Source organism: Schistocerca piceifrons, chromosome 2 (assembly GCF_021461385.2).
Source record: "Schistocerca piceifrons isolate TAMUIC-IGC-003096 chromosome 2, iqSchPice1.1, whole genome shotgun sequence".
NCBI classification, from domain to species: Eukaryota; Metazoa; Arthropoda; class Insecta; order Orthoptera; family Acrididae; genus Schistocerca; species Schistocerca piceifrons.
The window spans coordinates 900,103,818-900,126,515 of NC_060139.1; the positions used below are offsets into that span (position 1 = coordinate 900,103,818).

Here is a 22,698-nt window from a genome sequence, read left to right on the forward strand (position 1 = left end):
CTTCTCCACGTCTTCCTGGACCTGGTCTATATTTTTCTGTAGCTTACTCTCTCTCTCGTCGACGTTCATCTTCAGTCGTTTTGGTAACTCCTGCATTTCCTTCTTCAGATTACATTCCATCTTTGTGTACGATGTTCTGATTTCTTGTAAACCTTTCTCTGATGATGCGTTAGTTTCTTGTAAATCCTTTAGTGATTGTCTTGTTTCTTGTAAACCCTTCTCTAATGATGCGTTAGTTCCTTGTAAACCTTTCTCTAATGATGCGTCAGTTTCTTGTAAACCCTTCTCTAATGATGAGTTAGTTTATTGTAAGCTTTTCTCTAATGATTCACAGAATTTTTCTTCCCTTTCTCGTAAATCTTCCTTTAGTGATGCGTAGCTTTCTTTTAGCAAGGCTGCCAACATCAACCGTATATCTGCACCCTCTGAAACTGGCTTATTTCTCATCGTTTGTCCTGGTGTCTCGGGATAACTAGTTGAATGTGCTACTGGGCTATCTAATGACACTCTATAATCACTGATACCCGAATCATCTCGATCTTCCTGTCCAATCCCTTTCCTTTCAACTACTGCCTCACAATCCTGCTTATCTTCCGTAGACATGTTTGTTTATTTTTAATGCACAGGTAGGTAACACAAAATAACCTCTAGTAACCCAAAACACTCCTAATTACCATGAAACTAATCAAACAGTACCTGAAGTATTATTCAATTAATCCCTAAATTGATACAATATGCAAGAGCATCGAACACAACAACTCTCAAAAACCTAATAATTTCCAATAACAACTTCCACATACACAGTTTATGTAAAAATGTTTTAAACAAGATAATCACAACACTCATAAAATCTATAAATGTAAAATCCCCAAAAACAATTAGCGTATCTGTATAATTACCATTTAGACAGTGCAGTGTGCATAAATAAGTATGCTATATTTCAGAGTATGCTTCGCAAATTTTTCGGAAATTACTACAATTGGGCACTTGTCCTAATGCAGATATCAGTTAAAAATTGTTTATTTATCACGAAGACTGCACACCGCAATTTAATGTTATGTCAACCACTCGTCTTCACTCACCAACTGACGTTACCGCGAGTCACGATGTTTTGACGTTTGAGCTGGAGCTGCGTGAGGTTGCGCTGCTGTTGCAAATCGTCGTAGTTCTCCGTCGGCCACTCCGTGACGCTGCAGGCATGCGTAGTTTGTAGTTTGGCTGCTAGGTGTCGGGACTGCGCTTGGTGTCTCGAAGACGCGTCGCTCAGCCGGCCGCTCCGTGGTGGGATGTCGTGTGAAATCACCTCGCGGATCGAAGCTCTTTGGTGCAACTGCTACACAGGTCTGCGTGACGTCACTCAATAATTGCGTCGCCACAGTACATTGTCGTCCGCATAGCAGTTTATGGGTCCACACGAAGCTGTCCGATTTTCACTATTCAAAAAGCAATTTCAGTCAAAATATTATCACTAAAGACTTCTTTAAAACTTTCGTGACGAATTCTTGGCTCGTTTTGGTCGTAATAATGTTCACATGTGTCTTTATTTGGTGTTCACTTTTCACAGTTTTTCGTGTGGATTTACGCATTTGCACATTATAACACAGTTTATTGATACTATTATTCTCATCTAAAATGGCAAGAAAAAAGTTTAGTCACAATCGTAAGATATTATTACTTCGTATTGTTCAAAAATGCACTGTTCCTTGTCGCGATTTTACAGTTCCTACTCTGTCTCGATCCAAATTGAAAAAAAACACTTTCTTGCGTTAAGCAAGGTAAAATTATCTATTGCTCTTTACTACTCATCCGAAAATTGCACTAGTCCTTTCACGGTAAGCCAAGGGTGTAACACTCCAGTTTAATCTTATGACTTATCCCGCTCGATCGGGATCTGATAGCAGCCCAAATAGATAATAATTAATGTGACCGTGTATCTAATGGGGCTGGCAATCGGATTGGACTGCTACGGAGTCGTTACATTCCATTTTGTCCTTCTCGAATGCTGCAATAATGAATGTCTGGTGCCAAGAAGAACAGCAACACAGCTTCATTAATCAACAACCTATATTTATCACCAAAAACACAACGTAAGGAGACAGCCACTGCCTTCGTCGTACAGAATTAATAACGGCTAATCACAGCACAGGCCTCTTCGTTATTTATTATCGTCACACGTAATTTCAATCACTGTAATCCAACACTGCAATCCAGATGATGCCGGCGCGGTAGATGCGTAATTACAATATCGGCACAAAAATGTCACTGAATCACACTAGTAAATATACTTTTACACTTTCCCGTATATTTCTAACACAAAGGGGTTAAACCGCGGCGATGGCCACTCCCTTTGTCGATAATTTCTATCAATTGCTGGCTTCTGCTCAGCTCTGCCCGCCTCGCGGGAACCTACCACACGCACTGACTTGACTCAACTCTCGCTCTCGCGACCCGACACACTAATCGACAGTTGCCCTGTCGACCTGTGTGAGTGCAAACCTAGTAGTAAGGGCCTGCGGACCCCTTACAAACTCCATTGCACGACGAGAAAGTCACGGTATGGGTTGGATTTACCACGTCTACCGTTATCGGGCCTTTTTTCTATGAGGAAATGCATGATTATGGTTTTGTAACTGCTACTGTGATGGGTGAGAGGTACGCTGATATGTTGCAGAATCACATCATCCCCAGTCTGGCTGATAAACACCTGCTGGAACATACGATGTTTATGCAGGATGGCACTCCATCCCATATTGCTAGACGCGTGAAAGATCTCTTGCATGTGTCGTTTGGTGATGATCGTGTGCTCAGCCGCCACTTTCGTCATGCTTGGCCTCCCAGGTCCCCAGACCTCAGTCCATGCGATTATTGGCTTTGGGGTTACCTGAAGTCGCAAGTGTATCATGATCGACCAACATTTCTAGGGATGCGGAAAGACAATATCCGACTCCAATGCCTCACCATAACTCCGGACATGCTTTACAGTGCTGTTCACAACATTATTCCTCGACCACAGCTATATTTGATGAATGATGGTGGACATATTGAGCATTTCCTGTAAAGAACCTCATCTTTGCTTTGTCTTCTTTGTTATGCTAATTATTGTTATTCTGATCAGATGAAGCGCCATCTGTCGGACATTTTCTGAACTTATGTATTTTTTTGGTTCTAATAAAACCCCATGTCATTTCAAGCAATTGTGTCAATTTGTACCTCTCTATCTACATTACTCCGTGATTTATTCAGTTTTCAAATTTATACCGACTTTTTGAACACGCGGTACTTGGATCTCTTCTACCATCACGTGAGTGACGTGGTCGACCGCTTCGTGCATTTTCTGGTAAAGTAGGTGTCATCTTTGTGCAATTTCAGTGTGATTAGTATCAGCTAGATGCTCCATCAGGACGATATTGTCAGAGAATATATCCACCTTTGCGTCTGCCTCGCGAATGACGGTGGCCTGCAGCACAAGAATACGGAAATTCTCGAGGTCGAAGCGCCATGTCTCCTTCCATACTCTAGTAACAATAAGCGTAGCTAAAAGCGATGCTACAGTGTAAAATCTATTTGGGAAATGCTGTTAATATTTTTCGCATTTACGCACTGTCATCACTAGTGTCTATCACAGCCCCAAGGTAAGAGTCCAGTACAGATACGGTTGTTCACCTGGCTCTCCCCTCTCCCTTCCACAGGCGGCTGCGTATCGTCGCCCCACCACTCTCCGATAGCGGCAAAGCGCGCTTTGACTACGTAGGACATTCGAGCGGCGGAACTGCAGGCCAGCAGAAGACACAGGAGCACCGAAGGAAGCCAACCGACACAAGCAGGTTAGTGCTTAACTACACGTTGATGTAACTTTAATCATGATAATGGATTTTAAAAGTTTCCATTCGTGTTAACCCCGTACACGTGCCAGAGCGTTTCAATGCACAGTTTGTGCACTTCACTCACACATTTAGCAAGCGTCTTTATCCCACAGTGCTCACAGGACATAAAAAGTTACAGTCACTGACGTCCAATCAGGATCAATATTTTGCTTGTTGTGCCTCCACCTAATATATTCAAAAAATGCTCAGGAGTACCAGGCGGAAACATATCTGTTGCCCTAGGAAATGTATTGTGAGCGTATTGAGCGGTCGAAGACTTAGCTGAAATGAAGTCTGCGTATTTCATATTCAATGTAGTTTTGCTTCGGACTGGTTGGTGCCATCCACATTTACGTAGTTTTCGTTTCGACATACCCTCTGATATTAATCACATGTGCTGCGCTCGTATATGAAATTACATGACGAAGGTGGGAACAATTGTCAAGGATCATTATGCAAATACACACCTCCGACTTACAAAATAGACAACATATAAAAGTTTGAAACCACAATATGCTTAAGAACTTGTTACTTTTGTGTAAACAACATATGAAGGCTCTACAACGTTATTGCTTGGCTTCGAATTGCCATACGGGAGCAAACAGTGGAACGATTAAAATGAGCCTGTTGAGCACTAACTTAACTGTAGTGGAACAAGAGTAAATACCAAAAAACAGAATTATCCGAATACTTCCTACACGTAATGTATAAAATTACGTTCCTAGTTGCAGCTTTAGTGATACAAGTACCACGTATGAACGTGCTACAAAGACTCTAGATCAAATGCTACATTATGACTTCTTATTCCTCCTAAAATGTTTCTCCTTATGCAGGTCGTTCAGCGTGCTGTATGTAACTAACGAAATATTCGTTTGTACTCTTTGTATACCGAAAAGCAAAAGGATCGCACTGGATACACTTTTTTCGCTCTATATTAAAACTTTGCTCTAAAGCATTATAAAAATGTTACAGCTTTCTTTACTTGTATAAAGTTTCAAACTCTTGCGATAGCGACGGACAGCTGTTGGCTGTCTCATACAACACTTCTTGTCCCTACACAAGAGTAGTTTGATTTCATGTGTGTGAAGCGTACTGAGTTCAGCTGAGAAGTTACGTAAAGCTATTGAGTTAATGTAAGGAAGATTTAACGTCCCGTAGACGATATCAGAGATGGAACACAAACTCAGACTAGACGAGAATGGAGCAGAAAACGGCCTTTCACCGCAACTATTGCTGGAGGTAGTGTAATCTCTGTGGAGGTACTCGAGGACGACAAGTAATATACCAATATGATCATTATTAATGTTCATTTTATTACATTTTCGTCTGTTAATCATACTGAAGCAATCGTTTTCGTTGCTGTCATTACCTCGTCTCTCATACTATGCATCATCTCGAAGCACAACGTGATTATAGCTCTGACGTGTTCTACAAGTGAGAAAAAGCTGTTTCCTGTTACGATCCCCTTGTGACTTCCACTGCGTAAGCGATATTACGACAGTTTGCTTGTTCGTGCACAGAAACCGATTGTGGTTGACTAACCGTTAGATATAACCTGTAACTAAGCTGATATGCCAGAGTGTATTTTAATACCGAGATCATTATGATCCATGTTTACAGATAATTACTAACAAGTTTAATTAGTAATTCGTGCCTCCAGAGTCAACACGTGAAAATGTTTGCTAATGTGTCCTACACCCTGTCCCATAGCCGAAGTAGCTAAGCATGCCTGTGCGGAGGTAAGCCAGTTTGAATCCCCGTCGTGACCGAGCGAGATGGCGCAGTGGTTAGCACACTGGACTCGGATTCGGGAGGATGACGGTTCAATCCTGCGTCTGGCCATACTGATTTAGGCTTTCCGTGATTTCCCTGAATCGCTAGAGGCAAATTCCGGCATGGTTCCTTTGAAAGGGAACGGCCGACTTCTTTCCCCAACCTACCCTAATCCGATGAGACCGATGACCTTGCTGTCTGGTCTCCTCCCCCAAACAACCCCAACCTCCCCGTGGTGGATGAAATTTTCACTGTCAGAATTTGGCGGACAAGAGGAGGGGAGGTGGCGGCGTAAAGTTCCTGATAACCGGTCTTGGCTCCAATTTTCTGGTTTAAATACCAAACCACTCGGCAGTGTCTCATTAAGTGAGGGTTTGTGACGCTGCTGGTGATAAGTCAGTTAGGTGGGAAAGTTAAGCACAGATACCTCCCTTGGTTCTTTTCTGGAGGAATATGCTATGTGCTGGCACCGTCTTTCACCTTCACCCTTCTCTCGTCGTCACCATAATCATCATCATCATCTTCATCCTCATCATACAGCACAAACAGGACACTATACTATCACGCGTCTGTTCTACTGACCTACGCTGTACAATCACACAAAAGATAAACTCTCAAATAACCGCAAGCAAAGGGACCAGTTGGTGTGCACGGGGAAGAACATCCTTGCCGACAGGCATCTGTACCCAACCTGAGGGATATCCCACCCAACAATACCATACAACCTACACCATATGACTGCACGACATATGTGGTGTGTGCATTGCCAAGAACGCCTTCAGTCAGAGCCATTCGTGTTTTTTGTATTAAATGCCTTTAGCTCCATGTGGCTCTATTATCAGTTGCATAACCTCTGATCGAAAAGTTTCCATTTGACGGCGTTGCAGCAGCGTAAATGCAATGTAATGCGACTCATGCGAGTATATAAGCACCTATACTTTAATATATCATTATTAGTTAGTTAATTAATAATATTCTGTATCTATTTGTTATTATAAATAAATTTTTTTTTGGCTCTTTTTTTAATCATTGGTTTTTTATTGATTTTAGCTGGTTTAGCTTAGGCCCTTATATTCTTTTATCTTTATTCTCCTGAAAACATGGAAAATATAAATACCACAGGAGAGCAAGAGGTGTATTCCGTAGCGGAGATTTCGCTAATATTCCTCGTCGTTATCTGCTCCAAATGGTTCAAATGGCTCTGAGCACTATGGGACCTAATATCTGAGGTCATCAGTCCCCTAGAACGTAGAACTAGTTAAACCTAACTAACCTAAGGACATCACACACATCCATGCCGAGAAGGATTTGAACCTGGGACCGTAGCAGTCGCGCGGTTCCGGACTGAGGCGCCTAGAACCGCTCGGTCACATCGGCCGGCGTTATCTGCTCCACCTGAAATCTCTAAAACCTTTACTTAGTACGCAGATCGTTCGGCACAAATGTGTACTATGTTGTTTGGTGAGTCTGGATGATAGGTCCAACAATTTAGCAAGTTAAAGTTTATTAATTCGCAGATAATTTCTCGACAGATTATGAGCTTGAAAAATGCAGGCTCGCGCTATCGTTCCAAACTTCACCTCGGAGCGATCCACGTCTGGTAAATCTGCACCGTGATAATTAACTTATTGCGGTATGGAAATATAAATACTTTGAATACTTGATGTTAGTTATTGCATTTTACTTTGTGCAAAAAACTATTTGAACATTTACTATACACCGTAATGGCGTCTCAAAACAATATAATCTCTCTCCTCCTCTCACGCTTCCGATCTCTTCATTTCATTCACGAACAGTCCCTACGGCAAAATCTTTGGTTCGGTAAGACACAGAGATGCGTCCGTAGCACGGAACGTCCGATTTTCGCAGCCGGTACATGCCGTTCACCACAATATCAATTCGTCGCATCCAAATCAGAGTTCTGCATACATTAATACACTATGTTATGTAGGTAGGCAATGGAATAGCGTGGCGTTCGTATCTTTCCCACGTGCCGTGCGTGCGGCAAATGCCGATACGTGAAATAAGGCGACATTATTATCAAATACGTCGAAAGCGGACGTACTAGCTGTTGATCCTGCTTGGCTGCCGAAGGACATATGCCGGTAGACATCCCTCGGAGAATGAATCTGTATTGGGTATCAAGTTCCGTGCTGGTCGCGCTTCGACAGAAGTTGCAAATGTAACGCAGAAGTTACGCCAACTGAAGAGGAATACACTCGAGGACCCGCTCTGTAGTTCTTATCACTCCTCATGCGACTATCGCGCCTTCGGTTCCGTAAAAAGGTCCTTAAAGTATACATGATTCCTGTCGCACTAGGATGCGCAGTAGGCAGTTACGGACGTCTCGATGGTGGGCTGATTGCTTCAGTGCTCAAGGCGAATTTGCCTCATTGGCATCCGATTTTGGACTGTACGTCCCTCGAATGGAAACTTTTTGGACGCCTCTTATTTTTTGAATGTTACATTATAACAGAGTAATTGCTTTTTAACCCATTATTCTATTATCTGAACAAGGACAGAAACTTTCACCAACAACCTACTTAGTAAATCTTTATTATCTCTATTAAAGATATAAAATATTTTTCAGGGTTCAGAACCAAGTAATCCGGTTCTCGTCAGATCACCGAAGTTAAGTACTGTCAGGCGGGGTTAGCACTAGGATGGGTGACCATCCGGTCTGCCGAGCGCTTTTGCCAACCAGGTTGCGCTCAGCCGTTCTGAGGCAAACTCAGGAATTACTTGATTGAGGAGTAACAGCTCCGGTCTCGCAAACTTACATACGGTCGGGAGAGCTGTGTGCTGGCCACATGCCTTCCATATTCGCGTCCAGTGACGCCTTTGAGCTGAGAATGACTCGGCGGCCGATCGGTACCGTTGGGCCTGAATAGCCTGTTCGGCCGGAGTTTCATTTAATTTTAGAACCAAGTAATAAGTTTTGAAGGACAACAGTTTCACCTCTGACCGTCAGTTTCACTTCAAAATGAACATAATTGTTATGTCGATAAATAGGCTACTATGTGAAAACTCTTACTGCAGGCAGGCTCAAATACAACGGAGGTGTTTCATGGTGATAGGATTTCTTGCAATTTCCACCCGTGTTTTATGAAATTGTGAAACTGTAAGCAGAACTTAGTTGTGACTAGTTCGTAGTTTCTCGCGTACTGCTTGCTGTCGTGCCACGTGGATCAAATGACATGTGACTGACAATGCATCGCTCGATGTTATATCGATATATGCAGCGTACTGGGAAATCTCGGTCCTGCTCGAAGAGGAGTACTATTTCACCAGCCCTACATTTTCAATAACAAGCTATTTGTGAAATATGTGAAAGCTGTTGTAAGCGTGGTAAGATTTGGGATTTTAGGCAACTACTTTCCTTTCGTGCTGTTCAGTTGACTCGGCTACAGTTTATAAGCGGTCTTTTGATTAAGAACAATATTATCAGGCTTATTTTAACACTGGGGCTCAGTATTAAATTCTATCACATGTCAAATAACCGATAATAGGATCTGTGGACTATGTGAAGGGACGTTAAACTGAACACACTACTGGCCATTAAAACTGCTACACCAAGAAGAAATGCAGATGATAAATGGGTATTCATTGGTCAAATATATTATACTAGAATTGACATGTGATTACGATTTCACGCAATCTGGGTGCATACATCCTGAGAAATCAGTATCCAGAACAACCACCTCTGGCCGTAATAACGGCCTTGATACGCCTGGGCATTGAATCAAACAGAGCTTGGATGGCGTGTACAGGTACAGCTGCCCATGCAGCTTCAACACGATACCACAGTTCATCAAGATTAGTGACTGGCGTATTGTGACGAGCCAGTTGCTCGGCCACCATTGACCAGGCGTTTTCAATTGGTGAGAGATCTGGAGAATGTGCTGGCCAGGGCAGCAGTCGAACATTTTCTGTATCCAGAAAGGCCCGTACGGGACCTGCAACATGCGGTCGTGTATTATCCTGCTGAAATATACGGTTTTGCAGCGATCGAATGAAGGGTAGAGCCACGGGTCGTAACACATCTGAAATGCAACGTTCACTGTTCAAAGGGCCGTCAATGCGAACAAGAGGGACCGAGACGTGTAACCAATGGCACCCACACCATCACGCCGGGTGATACGCCAGTATGGCGATGACGAATACACGCTTCCAATGTGCGTTCACCGCGATGTCGCCAAACACGGATGCGACCATTATGATGCTGTAAACAGAACCTGGATTCATCCGAAAAAATGACGTTTTGTCATTCGTGCACCCAGGTTCCTCGTTGAGTACATCATCGTAGGCGCTCCTGTCTGTGATGCAACGTCAAGGGTACCCGCGTCCATGGTCTCCGAGCTGATAGTCCATGCTACTGCTAACGTCGTCGAACTGTTCGTGCAGATGGTGGTTGTCTTGCAAACGTCCCCATCTGCTGACTCAGGGATCGAGACGTGGCTGCACGATCCGTTACAGCCATGCGGATAAGACGCCTGTCATCTCGACTGCTAGTGATACGAGGCCGTTGGGATCCAGCACGGCGTTCCGTATTACCCTCCTGAACCCACCGATTCCATATTCTGCTAACAGTCATTGGATCTCGACCAACGCGAGCAGCAATGTGCCGATACGATAAACCGCAATCGCGATAGGCTACAATCCGACCTTTATCAAAGTAGGATATAATTCGCATTCCTCCTTCTTACATGAGGCATCACAACAACGTCTCACCAAGCAACGCCGGCTAACTGCTGTTTGTGTATTTGAAATCGGTTGGAAACTTTCCTCATGTCAGCACGTTGGAGGTATCGCCACCGGCGCCAACCTTGTGTGAATGCTCTGAAAAGCTAATCATTTGCATATCACAGCATCGTCTTCCTGTCGGTTAAATTTCGCGTCTGTAGCACGTCATCTTCGTGGTGTAGCAATTTTAATGGCCAGTAGTGTATAACAACGGGACTGGACATTTAGCCTGTGAAAATAAAAGTGTGCGAAGTTTGCACGATTTTATCGAAGTATAATAATGGACATGGTCTTTGTTGTAATATCTTTGAGTGACGAACTACAAAAATCACTGTCATGTTGGTTGCCGTAATTGCTGAGAGTAATTGTAGGATCAACCCTCCTTTTCCCTCTATACAAGACGCAATCATTCATGATCATTTAATTATTATTGAACGTTGTTAATAAAAAAGTGAAAGTGATTTCTATAATTACTTGTTATTAGTAACTAATAAATAACACCCAAAGACGTTATTAACTATCGTGTCATAGGTAACGCAGCAACAAATGAAGGGTGATCAACTGGGCAAAAAGTTATCATTAATTATTATGAAAATCCGAGATTTAGCCACCGTTACAGTAAAGATGTTTGTGGCTGCTGCATCTGAGGTACGGATATAACGAACAGTAAGGTATATACAGTGGATAACAATATAAACAGCGTACGTCAGAGAAGTCGAGGAAGGAGGGCGGCTACAAGTACCCAAGTAAATGCGCTTGAGATTTTTCCTGTACACAAATCGCTGCTTCACGAAACTAAATCATAATTTAAAATCTCACAGTTGGTCAGTTGATCTGTTTGGATCCGAATGATAGGTTTAAACGCTGTTCTGATCACATCAGGAATTACTTAATAGATCAGTCTCTACCGGGAAACCGTCAACGATAGGCTCTCTTAAGCCCTGAGGCTTTTGCGTTTTATATAATGAAGGAAATAACTTTCTCAGAGACGATGAAGTGTTCTAATTACGAAGATGCGTGCTTCATAGAAATTTTCTGCATTTTTGTTTAGTATCTGAAAACATCCTTCATTTTGATATGCAGAGTGCTCTCTGAAAAGATTTCTATAAAACGCGTCTTGGTAGTCACTGCCGCTTTTGACCAGATGCAAATCATTTGAGCATAGGTCTCAAACTCTGAAGGAATAAGATTAGATCATCTCTTGTATTTGATAGTGACTCGGACTCCCTGGTAAGCAGCATTATCAATATCGCGTCTGAGGTAACGCGATCATCCAGCAGCTACGGTCCGTCACGGCTCCATAGATGGCGCAAGCCAGTTCGTTGGGTGCCCCGTGTTTCGCAATTCTGCCTTTAAACGTGCGCACGCGGTCACGTCTTGCACTTGCCTGTTTTCCTTTGAAGCCTTCAGACAGCGCCGTTTGACGCAGTGCTCGACTGTTGCTTGTTTAGGACTTCTCTCTTACGGTATCCATTCTTGACCGATCTTGCACGCTTACAATGTGCCGTACGAGTAACAAAGAGAACTTTCTCCACGGAACGTTCTCTGAGAATGTTCTCAATTTCGTATGACTAAAAATTTCGATGCATATTTTCTGACAAGGGAGTTCTTTCTCACTGCCTCCTTTCTTCCTTGAAGAGGTTCTCGGTAAGCATTGTCGTGCCGCATCCGGCAGAGAACTTACGCGTAGTCGCTCAAACACGAAGATATTCAGTGAACAGATATGAAACTGGCATCAGTGTGTTCTAGAGGAGTTACACTGCATTTCGATTTTAGTTTTACGTGCGACAACAAATTGTTTCGAAAAGTAAGGGGCACCTCACGAAATGCGTTTTCTGACGACTTTATCGAAATTTCGACACGCGAGAAACTTTTTAGTTTCGTAGTTATTTGAACACATTACGCAAGCGAAATCATAAGGTACGTTAAATTTTCATCTTCTCCAATCTGGGACTGCCAGTGTTTTATAACACGAGATAGTGTGTGTGTGTGTGTGTGTGCGATCGCGCGTGTGGTGCATACGGGCGCTCAACGACGAGGTTATCACCTCGCAGGAAATAATGTGGAAAAAATCAGTGACGTGTGTTCCTACACTCTAAGACAACGGCAAAGTATTAAAGATGCTATACAACAAACTAAATTCCAAGTGAAACAACAAAAAAGTTAAAAGGAAGCCAGAGGAAAATGTCACTGACTGTCCAATAACACGAGAAAATGTTAGTTAAATAAGTCGCATAGTAGTCTACGCGAGCGACGAACACTTACGCGGTCGCCCTTGCGGTGCTGCTACGAGAAACAGGTAGCTAGGTTCGTAATAAACCAGTTATTAATTTTTCTGATCTACCTGCTTATTTGTAACACAACAAAATATAAGATTTACGCTGGGACTAAACATGGCGAAGAACATCTCAAAGTTTGGGTGATATAGTTGTCTGACGTAAACCTAAAGTCTTTTCCAACACTAGTCTGAAAACCTGTGTCTCTTCAACAGCACAAAGAGTCTTCATTTTCGCTTCGTTTCAAAGCTCACTCCTCTTTTTTCATGCTTTTAGGGGAGGAATTCGTTACCGAAATAATGATTTCATTGTTAAACCTGTATAAACTTCAACAGCTTCTCTCTTTAATATTTCTTCGAGTAACGTACATCCTTTATGCCTTCTGAGCAACAGAAATTCTGCCATTTTTAGTAAAAAACTCGGTAAAACTTAAACTCACCGAAACTTACTCAGCTCGAAGCATGCTGCAGAGCTCACTTCAGAAACCGCTTTTGAGAAATTTCTCTAGTGTTATTCTTACGAAATCGGAGATATCTTCTTCGCGTTGAGCAACATCTACCGTAGTTGTACTCAAGCTGAGAACATTCTCAAGTGTAGTATATCCTCCGACTTGCTTTATTCGTGTGAACCGGAGTATGTTAGCCAGCCCTTCTCTTCGGAAACTTAGCAGTCCCCGACAACTCACAACTGCTATTTGTTCCACCGGTCAACGCCCCACTCTGATACTGAACTTTCCTGCTTACGTCAAGTGTGATAGAAAAACGTCATCCCACCACACAGATTTATGTTCGCTGTGGTTTCACTAAATCACTATTTCGGGTGGTGGGGTGGTAACTTTACGTAGGATATCACCTATTTCTCTCCACCCTTGTCAAACTATGTAATTTACTCCATCTGTTTTGCCGTTGACAGTACTTCGTCTGTAATGATCTTGTCGTCAACGAAACGTTAAAAATCAACGGCCTTAATTCGTTCAAATATCTAGAATTTTTGTTTGCCAATCACGGTACAACAATGTATTCACCTCCCGCATTATCTTCGCCATTACGATTCCTTAGGCTACAATTCTTCTTCTTCTTCATTTAAACTTCAGGGAGTAGGCCCCTCGCCTGTTGCATTCACAGTGTAGTCGTCTTGTCTATGGTACTCCCATATCTTCTATACGCGTGGTTTGTAGTTCAGTGCTCGTTACGTTAGTTTCCTTCTGGCATCATATAGGTGCATTCTATCTATTTTACTCGTTGTTTTATTAATTCGTTTACTGAATAAGTTCAAAGCTTAGTTCTGATGTCTACAGCTCTTATCTGATCTCTGAGATTGGAGCCCTTAGTGCATTTCATATTATTATTTCGTCTTGCTTTCGAATTATCCGCGAATGTGCGTCGTATGACGAAACGGATGTAGCCATTGTTTTGCAATGTTTTACTTTTATTTCTTTCGGCATATTTTTGCTTTATGTTCTTTGTATTGTACCACATATCATCTGAGTTCTGTTTAATTTATTCTGTATGTCATTTTCAAAGTGGTAGCCTAAATTACAACTTAAAATGAGAACTTTTTCTAAAAATGACTCTTTTGCTGTACGTTGGAGTGTATAAGGTCTTTTCCTTTAAATGACTTTCAAATGTGTGTGAATACCTAAGGGACCAAACGGCTGAGGTCATTGGTCCCTAGACTTAAACACTATTTACACTAACTTTTTCTAAGAACAACACACACGCCCATGCCCGAGGGAGGACTCGAACCTCCGGCGGCAGTGGCCGCGCAATCCGTGACATGGCGCCTCTAACCGCGCGACTACTCGCGCGGATTGAAAGACGTAATCGTAGTGTGTGTCAAATATTAAAATTGTAGACAGTGCATGTGTGCTCTGGAGTCTGCTATTGCTGGTTGAGGAAAACTAGAAAATGTAATGGATGCTGACTTGAAGGAATGTCCAGCGGCATTTAGCATTAAATTGCAGAAATTATTCATCATCCAGCTTGAAAGCAGCAGCAGTTGCTCTCCTCCCAGTCCCCACCCTCACCAGCAGGTATTCAGAGTACCCTCTTCCAACTCTTAGACGTATATTCAAAGAAAGTCCTAAAAACCTACTTGCGTAATGTTCCGTTACGATCTCGTGACAACCTTCCTCTGACGGAGGTACTAAGTTTGATACTGATATCCCATTACATATTGGGTCGCCTCCATAGCCGATATCATGTGGTAGAACCGAAAGTGGCAATGGAGACCCTTGCGCCAAGCAATTACGCGACCCCTGCCAGCAAAATTCAGACACTAGAACATAGACTTTTGCACAAACGGCAATTAGCCGTGGAAATGGACAGTAAAGAAACGCACGCAAGAATCGTGCAGCACCACATACGATTGTAACACACTTTTTGAAGTCGTCTTAGTGACATTTCCCGAACGACAGGTATAACACTTGAAACTGTGTATGTTTCTTGCGCACCATTACCGGCCAAGACATCTAGGATTTTGTTATACACCTCTCAATATAACACATTTAGATGATGAATCGTTTCCAGCGCAAATGTCAGTAAATCTTAGAGAACTATTCACATATATGAAGTAACAAGTAAGTGCGACGGTTTACAGATGTAGTCACTAGTCTCATGAACACAACGAAGAGGGGACGATCAGTATAAATTTTATCTGTTCATCATTATTTAATTAATGCATACTCCATTATTTCTTTAAAGGGAAGTAATTCAGTTCTATTACATTTAAAAAATTCATTCTGAAGTATGATAGAAAGCAAAGAGGTCTGTAACAGACTAGACATCGCACACACCAATATTCGGGGATTAAACCGTAAATCTATCCTCCGTTGCTGGAGCGACGGCAAGTTGGTGATCAATTGGTCAGATCTCGCCTCACCCACAGCTTTATTCGACAGGAGTAGGCTACATCCCACCACCTGGATCCACCCTCTCCCTTCCTAGTTTGGTCATCACTTCAAAATTCACTCAACAGCAAACTGCTCTCATCAGGTATTTGACACGACTCCCCCATTATGTGAGTGAGAGATGCCGCCTTATACGAAGTAAGAAAACCTTCCTAATTATGCAGCTAAACGTAGACCACGTGACCTCCGAGCCAAGAATGCAAAACAACAACTTTATTTAGGACATAATTTCATTTGTTTGCAATAATAGTTAACGAGTATTTCCTCGTAACATTTAGTCTGAAACCGAGGGGGCACAGTGGTTAGCACACTGAACTCGCATTCGGGAGGACGCCAGTTCAAACGTGCGTCCGGCCATCCAGATTTACACTTTTCGGTGATTTCCCTAAATCGCTCCAGGCAAATGTCGGGATGGTTCCTTAACCTTGCGCTCTGTCTCTAATGACCTCGGGACGTTAAACCCAGTCTTCCTTCCTTGCTTCCATTCAGTTTGAATAAGTAAACACTGCAAGAATGTGTGTGGCAGATATTTGTCTTTGTAATGCTTAGCTTAATTACAACTTTAAAGTGAATTTGTTGCTCTCGTGGAGGACTAACAACCCTTATCACAGCTTTCGTCATACAACTGAACATTTCTTAGCATGAAGTAAGCTAGTTCGTCGCATACTGACAGTCCAACGCACGGAATAAAAGTCCTTAATTTTTTTTTATATACACACTGTGATACACGATTTATAATGTTAATTACAACTGAAATAAATGAGTCCTCTCCGGTATATTAGCTTACTGTTCTTTATTAATTCTGATGACCAGTACGAGAAGCATCCATTAATGACACTGACTTTATACGATTGCCTGAAATCCGACCCATTGGAGATTTGGATCGCTATTAAACAGCAGTAACAAGTCATTCAAACAATTTCACATTTATGGCTCACAGCCTACGCTACACTTACATCTTAGCGTCAATTTTGTCTCGTACTGATATTGTCTGCGCATGTGCATCTTTCCTTTCATGCAGTATAATAGCTCATAAACTGTGACGTCCACAAAGAGACAGACCTTCCCTCAATACCCCATAATTTCCTATTCAAGTAAGACTTACTTACTATCCATATGTTGCACATCTGAGCTTGTCTTAACTAACAGAGGTGTGCAATAATAAATGTCACTACGAACTAATACCTAATCCTACAGGCACAATTGTTCATTTCATAAACCTCTGATTTTCAGCTTGAACTGGAGATGGCACCGAAATACAAGTTAACTTACTTCCCTGGAATGGGTGTGGCTGAGCCAATACGTTTCCTGCTCTCTTACGGAAAGATTGAATTCGAAGATGAACGATGTGATAAAGACAAATGGCCATCTTTGAAAGAATGTAAGTAAAAACTTTTATCTTTCAATGTCTTGGCTTGAGACTATTCTTCTCTTCTCTTCTCTTATCTGGCGCAGAATGAGGAAACTAATTGGTCTTTAAAATTACTGAAATTGAGTGCACTGCAAACATAGGAGCAAGATAGTGCTGCGTACCTAGGAGTGTATTTTGCTAAATTCAGTAATTACAAACTCTGTGTAATAGAAGTGGTGGTGGTGGTGGTAGTAGTAGTAGTAGTAGTAGTAGTAGTAGTAGTAGTAATAGTAATAGTAGTAGCGCACAAAAGATGCTTAAATAATTTACTACATTAATTAATTTCCTTATCGTTTCGATTTCAGTCAGTGAAAATAGAAATAAGTCGAAATATTACACAAAAGTGATACTGAAAAACAAAGAAACAAGTGTGTTGCATACTGGACGACTCTGCAAAATTTGGGCAAACTACAGGAAACGGCACGTAAGAGGATAAGGAGTAAAAAAGGTCAAATGTACATATGGCTGGAAGTGCATTTCAAGGAGGTACACCCACTTGCTGGTGGAGACAAAAGATCTTCGCCAGTGCCCCATTATCAGCACCCAACAGGCAGCCTACCATCAGGGAAGGGGCTAAGCCACGAGATCGCGTGGAACATCCTCCACGATATTTGCCGCTATCTGTATCTTCTCAAACGAGTGCAGGCCTTATTACCTAAGGATGGTTTTCTCGCTGGTTCGTTACACCAGTCACCACGGTGGTGCGATTTCTGTCACACACCCTAGTCGACGATGAGGCTACCTTTACGAGAGGCGGTATCGTTAACGTTTACATTTACCTGTGAGCTGAGGAGAATTCCCATGGTATGGTAGTAGCGAATCACCAGCAGCGGTTCAGCTTCGGTGTGTGGGCGGGGATTACTGACGCCCACAACGCCTCACAGTCGAGGCACATCTGCACATCTTACGTCCCCAGCTGAAAGTCATTCTTTGCTGATACGAAGAGAAATGTGGCTACTAAATGATGGTGTTCCAGCTCACTGACCTCTTGGGTGTAGTGTAATACACTAGTACACACAGTACCTTCCCGCTTCCCTCGTGTGTTCTTAAGTGTGCTTTCAATCATTGAAACTGTCAAAGACTTTTCATCTTCACCTTCAAATTAGTGTACCTCTGTTGGAGCTCAGTTTTGTTCCTTATGATATCAGGGATAGTCTCATGCAGTTTGTCCCCTTTTAAGAAAACCACCCTGTACATAGCTTGTAAGTTCTTATTCAGAGAATTTTCGCTTCAAATGACATGACATGACATGACATGACTGTGAGATTATAACAACCAACTATGCTATTTTGATACGGTTATCTGCCTTGAAGTGATGAATGAAAATGTGTACAAAAGTTGGGTTCGAACCCAGGTCTCCTTCTCACTAAGCAGATGTGCTAAACACTACATCATCCTGGCACAATGGTTTTGCAAAATGGCTCTGAGCACTATGGGACTTAACATCTGAGGTCATCAGTCCCCTAGAACTCAGAACTACTTAAACTTAACTAACCTAAGGACATCACACACATCCATGCCCGATTCAGGATTCGAACCTGCGACCGTAGCGGTCGCGCAGTTCCAGACTGAAGCGCCTAGGACCGCTCGGCCACACTGGCCGGCACATTGGTTTTGCACAACTGCATGGATTCCTCTAATACGGCTCCCTCCTCAACCAAACTTTACAGTCACAGATTAGCCCTCTTGATATTACACTTAAACTCTGCAGTTCTGCTCGAGTTTAGGTGTAATACCAAGTGGGCTGAGGTGTGAATGAGAACTTAGTTTGAGGAGGGAGATGCGCTGAAGTAGTCCTTGCAGTTGTGCAAAGCCATTGTGCCAGGGCAGCATAGTGGTTAGCGTACCAGCGTAGTGAACGGGAGACCCGGGTTCGGATCCCGACCTTAGAACAAATTTTCATTCGTAGCTTCAGTCTGCCTGTATACATCATAGGAGTTTGAAGCAGGACTCTGGAATAATATAGTTACATTTATTTTCTGCACGTTTTCTTTTGTAAGACACACCAGATTACCTTATTACAACGAAGCTATACAATGCAAAATTTGCAAAGTTTTCTTCTTGCCAGAGACCTTGACATTTTTTATTTTATTGACATGAGCACATAAACCAGCGAGCCTTAACTTTATGACCACGTACTTAATAGAGTGTTTGTCTAACTTTGAAACGCAATACTGTAGCGGTTCTGCGTGACATGGATTCGACCAGTCCATGGTACGTTTCTGGACGAATGTAGTAGCAGATGTCTACGCACAGGTCACGCAATTATCATAAATTAAGGGCTGGTGGTTAATGGTAGCGGAGCTGATGCTCTATAATGTCCCAGATGTGTTCCATTGGGTACAGGTCAGGCAAATCTGTTGGTCAAGACGTAAATGCTCGTCAAACCAGTGTAGCAATAATTCTGGCCCAGTGACATTGCTGGAAGATGCCATCAGGAGAGATCAAGCGTGAAGAGATGCTTGTGGTTCACAATAACGTTCACTTAGTCGACAGCTCTCACGGTACCTTCCGATACTACCACAGTTCCCTTGGAAGCCAAAGTGAATACCCACCAAAGCATAACACTGGCCCCACAGGTCTGCGTCTGTTGTAGGGTGCCTGTTTCGAGCAGCCGTTCTCCTGGTTGACGCCGTATCTGGACACAGTCATCTACCTGACCTAAGAGGTAATATGATTCATCCCTACAACGAACTTTTCCATTGATCCATTGTCCAATCTCAATTATTCTATTCCCACTGCAGTGGTAACTGACAGTGTCATAATGTCAGTGTAGTAATTCATAGGAGACGCCCGTTTTGGAGCACCATGTTCAACAACAGGCACTAAAGGGTGTCCTCCAAAACACTTGTACCTGGTTCGACATTGTCCTCAGTCGTCAAATCCATCACAAATCGCCGCGTCTCCTGGTTTACACAATGGACAAGCCTCCGTCTCCATACTCTGTTGTGAGGCCACTTTGTCCAACACCAAGTCGCCTACTCGTGAACTCTCCATCATTCAATTAGTTTCCATAGATGCTCTACACAGTAGCACCTGAACAGCCAACCATTTCGCCATTTCTGAGAAGACGTTTAGAGGCGCAAGGCCATAGCGATCTGCCCTTTGTCAAAGTCACCAATGCCTGTGGATTTCCCCATTGTCACTACAATTATTCCTCATTCGTCTCTCCTGCGTATATATTTACTGTACTGCGTCAGGAGTTCGTAACGTCACAAGGCGACATTCAGTTTCGCGATGGGTATGGGTCATAATGTTTTAGCTCGTCATGGTAAATTTTAGATGCTACGACAAATAATTCACTTGAGCAGACAGTATTTTTCTGAAGCACAATGATTTTGACTACTGCTGTTGTGGTGTCTCATATGAACAATGTCAGGTTTGAGTTCCACTGCTCACACTTAAGTTTGGCGATTTTCTCCACTAAGAATACTAAAGTAAAACTTTAGCACATTACCTTTTGTTGATACTCGCACCATATTCAGAAATTACTTTGTTATACAAAAAGAAGGATTAACTCCTGGATGTGTCACGATTACAAAAGAAAGCTGCGCCATACTTCTACTAGAAATGTTGCTAATATATTTTTCTTCTTTGTCAAGCAATGCCTTTTGGGCAAGTTCCAGTTCTTGAAATTGATGGGAAGAAGGTCTGGCAGTCTATTGCTATTTGCCGTTACTTAGGCAAGCAAGTGGGCCTGTCTGGGGCTAACGACTGGGAAAATCTCCAGATTGATATGGCTGTTGATACAGTATCAGACATACGAATGAGTAAGTTTAATGTTTACATTCACTGAAAGGTTTTGCGTTTCTTTATTTACATTTCACTACATGATATGGAAAATCGCCACTTTCAACCGATATTAAGCACAGGTAAACATAAGTAAAAAATGTAACATCATAGTTCTGTTTTTGGAGTACCTTATTTGAAATTGTCTGAAGACATACATTTGTCAAATATAAAGTATACGTCACAGCTACGCTGTAATTTTAAAGAAGTGTTTGAGTAATAAATGGGATGATGCTCATCTAAAATATCCTCGTTTGTACTGAGATATTATTTTTTAAACTAGTTTAATAATTTTTAAGTTAAAAATCGCAAAGTATATGTGCATATATCATTTTAATATTTACTTCTGCTTGTAGAAATAGTAAGTCCTGCATATGAGACAGATGAAGCCTTAAAGGAAAAGAAGAAAGCAGCAGTCATAAATGAAAGCTTACCGTTTTTGTTGCCAAGACTTGACAAGTTGGTGAAGGAAAATGGAGGTTTTCTAGCAAATGGCAAGGTAAGCTGAAAGAAATTGAAATTTATAAGCTATGGATACTGAAATAAGTTGAGATATCCTTTGAAATAATGCAGTTGCCTGGTAACTGGCACTGTTAAAATATGTGATGATGAAAATTATTGTATTTGCTAGTTTATCCACACACAGTGGACTCGATTATTCGCAAAAGAAATGCCAACATTTTTGTAGCATGTTTTAACGTATTTTAATACTTTTACTTTTTAAGGTAGATAGCAATACTGACACTATGTTGACAATGTATGTGATTGTTCATAAACGCATCACATTAGGGACCAAACATTCTATAGTGCTTATTATATGTTTTCAGAATTGTAGAAACTTTATATTGAAAGAGTGATTATAGATGTTGTAGACTGACTTAGTACACATCAATTTTGTACACATTAATAGGAACTGAGGAATTTTCTGTTTGTATGCTAATGTGAAGGACTCGGTTTCAGCTCTCGTGGGCAGACCTCTATTTTGTAGCACTGCTCGACCTCCTCAAGTTCGTGATTGGGTTTGACATAACAAAAGATTATTCAAACCTTTCTGCACTTAAAAATACCGTACTTGAAATACCAGCTATTAAAGAGTGGATTGCCAAGAGACCGAAAACTGAGAGCTGAATGCAGTGTATCTGTTTTATGTTAAATATGTGTTTGCTTACAAATTTGAATTGTTCTGCACTGAAGCATTCATTCTGTATTGTAAAACTGTGATACCCCATTGTAAGTGCAAGAAGATATAATAAATTTTCTTCTAAAAAACGATATGTCAATACCTTTTTATTTATGTGACTCAGCCGAAAACATAACACTGGAGAGTTTTCAAATGTATGGCTTAAGTTTGGGAAATGTGTGGACTGTTTCTGGTTCACCCACAAACTACATTCTTGCTGGACACATAAAACCCTGAAGTTCTGTAGTTACACTTCATTTATACTAGTATCTATTTCTCCACAAATCTTTTGGGTTGTAGACTTCATCATATTGGTGCGTTTTAGAACATGACACAGTCTACAAGTCAGAGTTTTATGGAAATTCTGTCGTGGGAGGTCTACCAACTTGCTCATATCATGGAGAGATAGTGGTGGATGTATGGAATCCAATAAATGTGTATTAGTCTGAAATGTATGTGCGAGTGGATGTAGGTCAAAAATTCCTTCTATGAAATGTGAACTTGTATATTCCATCTCATTAGAAGGTAAGTGAAATTTTAATTTTCATATTTAGAACTTAAGTACTGTAAACAAATATTCTCTAGGGTATGGAACTTATGATCATAATTTTGTAGTGTAACGGATATTTCAACAGAAAGAAATCTGTAATAACTCTTTCAAAGTGATATTGTATTAAAACGTACCACTCATTCAGTATTAGGTAACACGAATTTTGAAACGTGACGTATCTTTGATTTTTTAAGTTAGTCGTTCT

The 22,698-nt window shown here is 41.7% G+C and overlaps 1 protein-coding gene across 1 annotated transcript; it reads left to right on the plus strand.

Annotated features, from left to right (window-relative positions):
* Positions 1 to 3,756: 3,756 nt before the first annotated feature.
* Positions 3,757 to 21,971, plus strand: LOC124777240 (glutathione S-transferase-like). The gene is made up of 5 exons (XM_047252566.1): positions 3,757 to 3,824; positions 16,797 to 16,944; positions 20,577 to 20,744; positions 21,120 to 21,262; positions 21,724 to 21,971. Exons 2-5 carry the CDS (start codon positions 16,809 to 16,811, stop codon positions 21,889 to 21,891), a joined length of 615 nt encoding a protein of 204 aa, XP_047108522.1. The 5' UTR covers positions 3,757 to 3,824; positions 16,797 to 16,808; the 3' UTR covers positions 21,892 to 21,971.
* Positions 21,972 to 22,698: the final 727 nt, after the last annotated feature.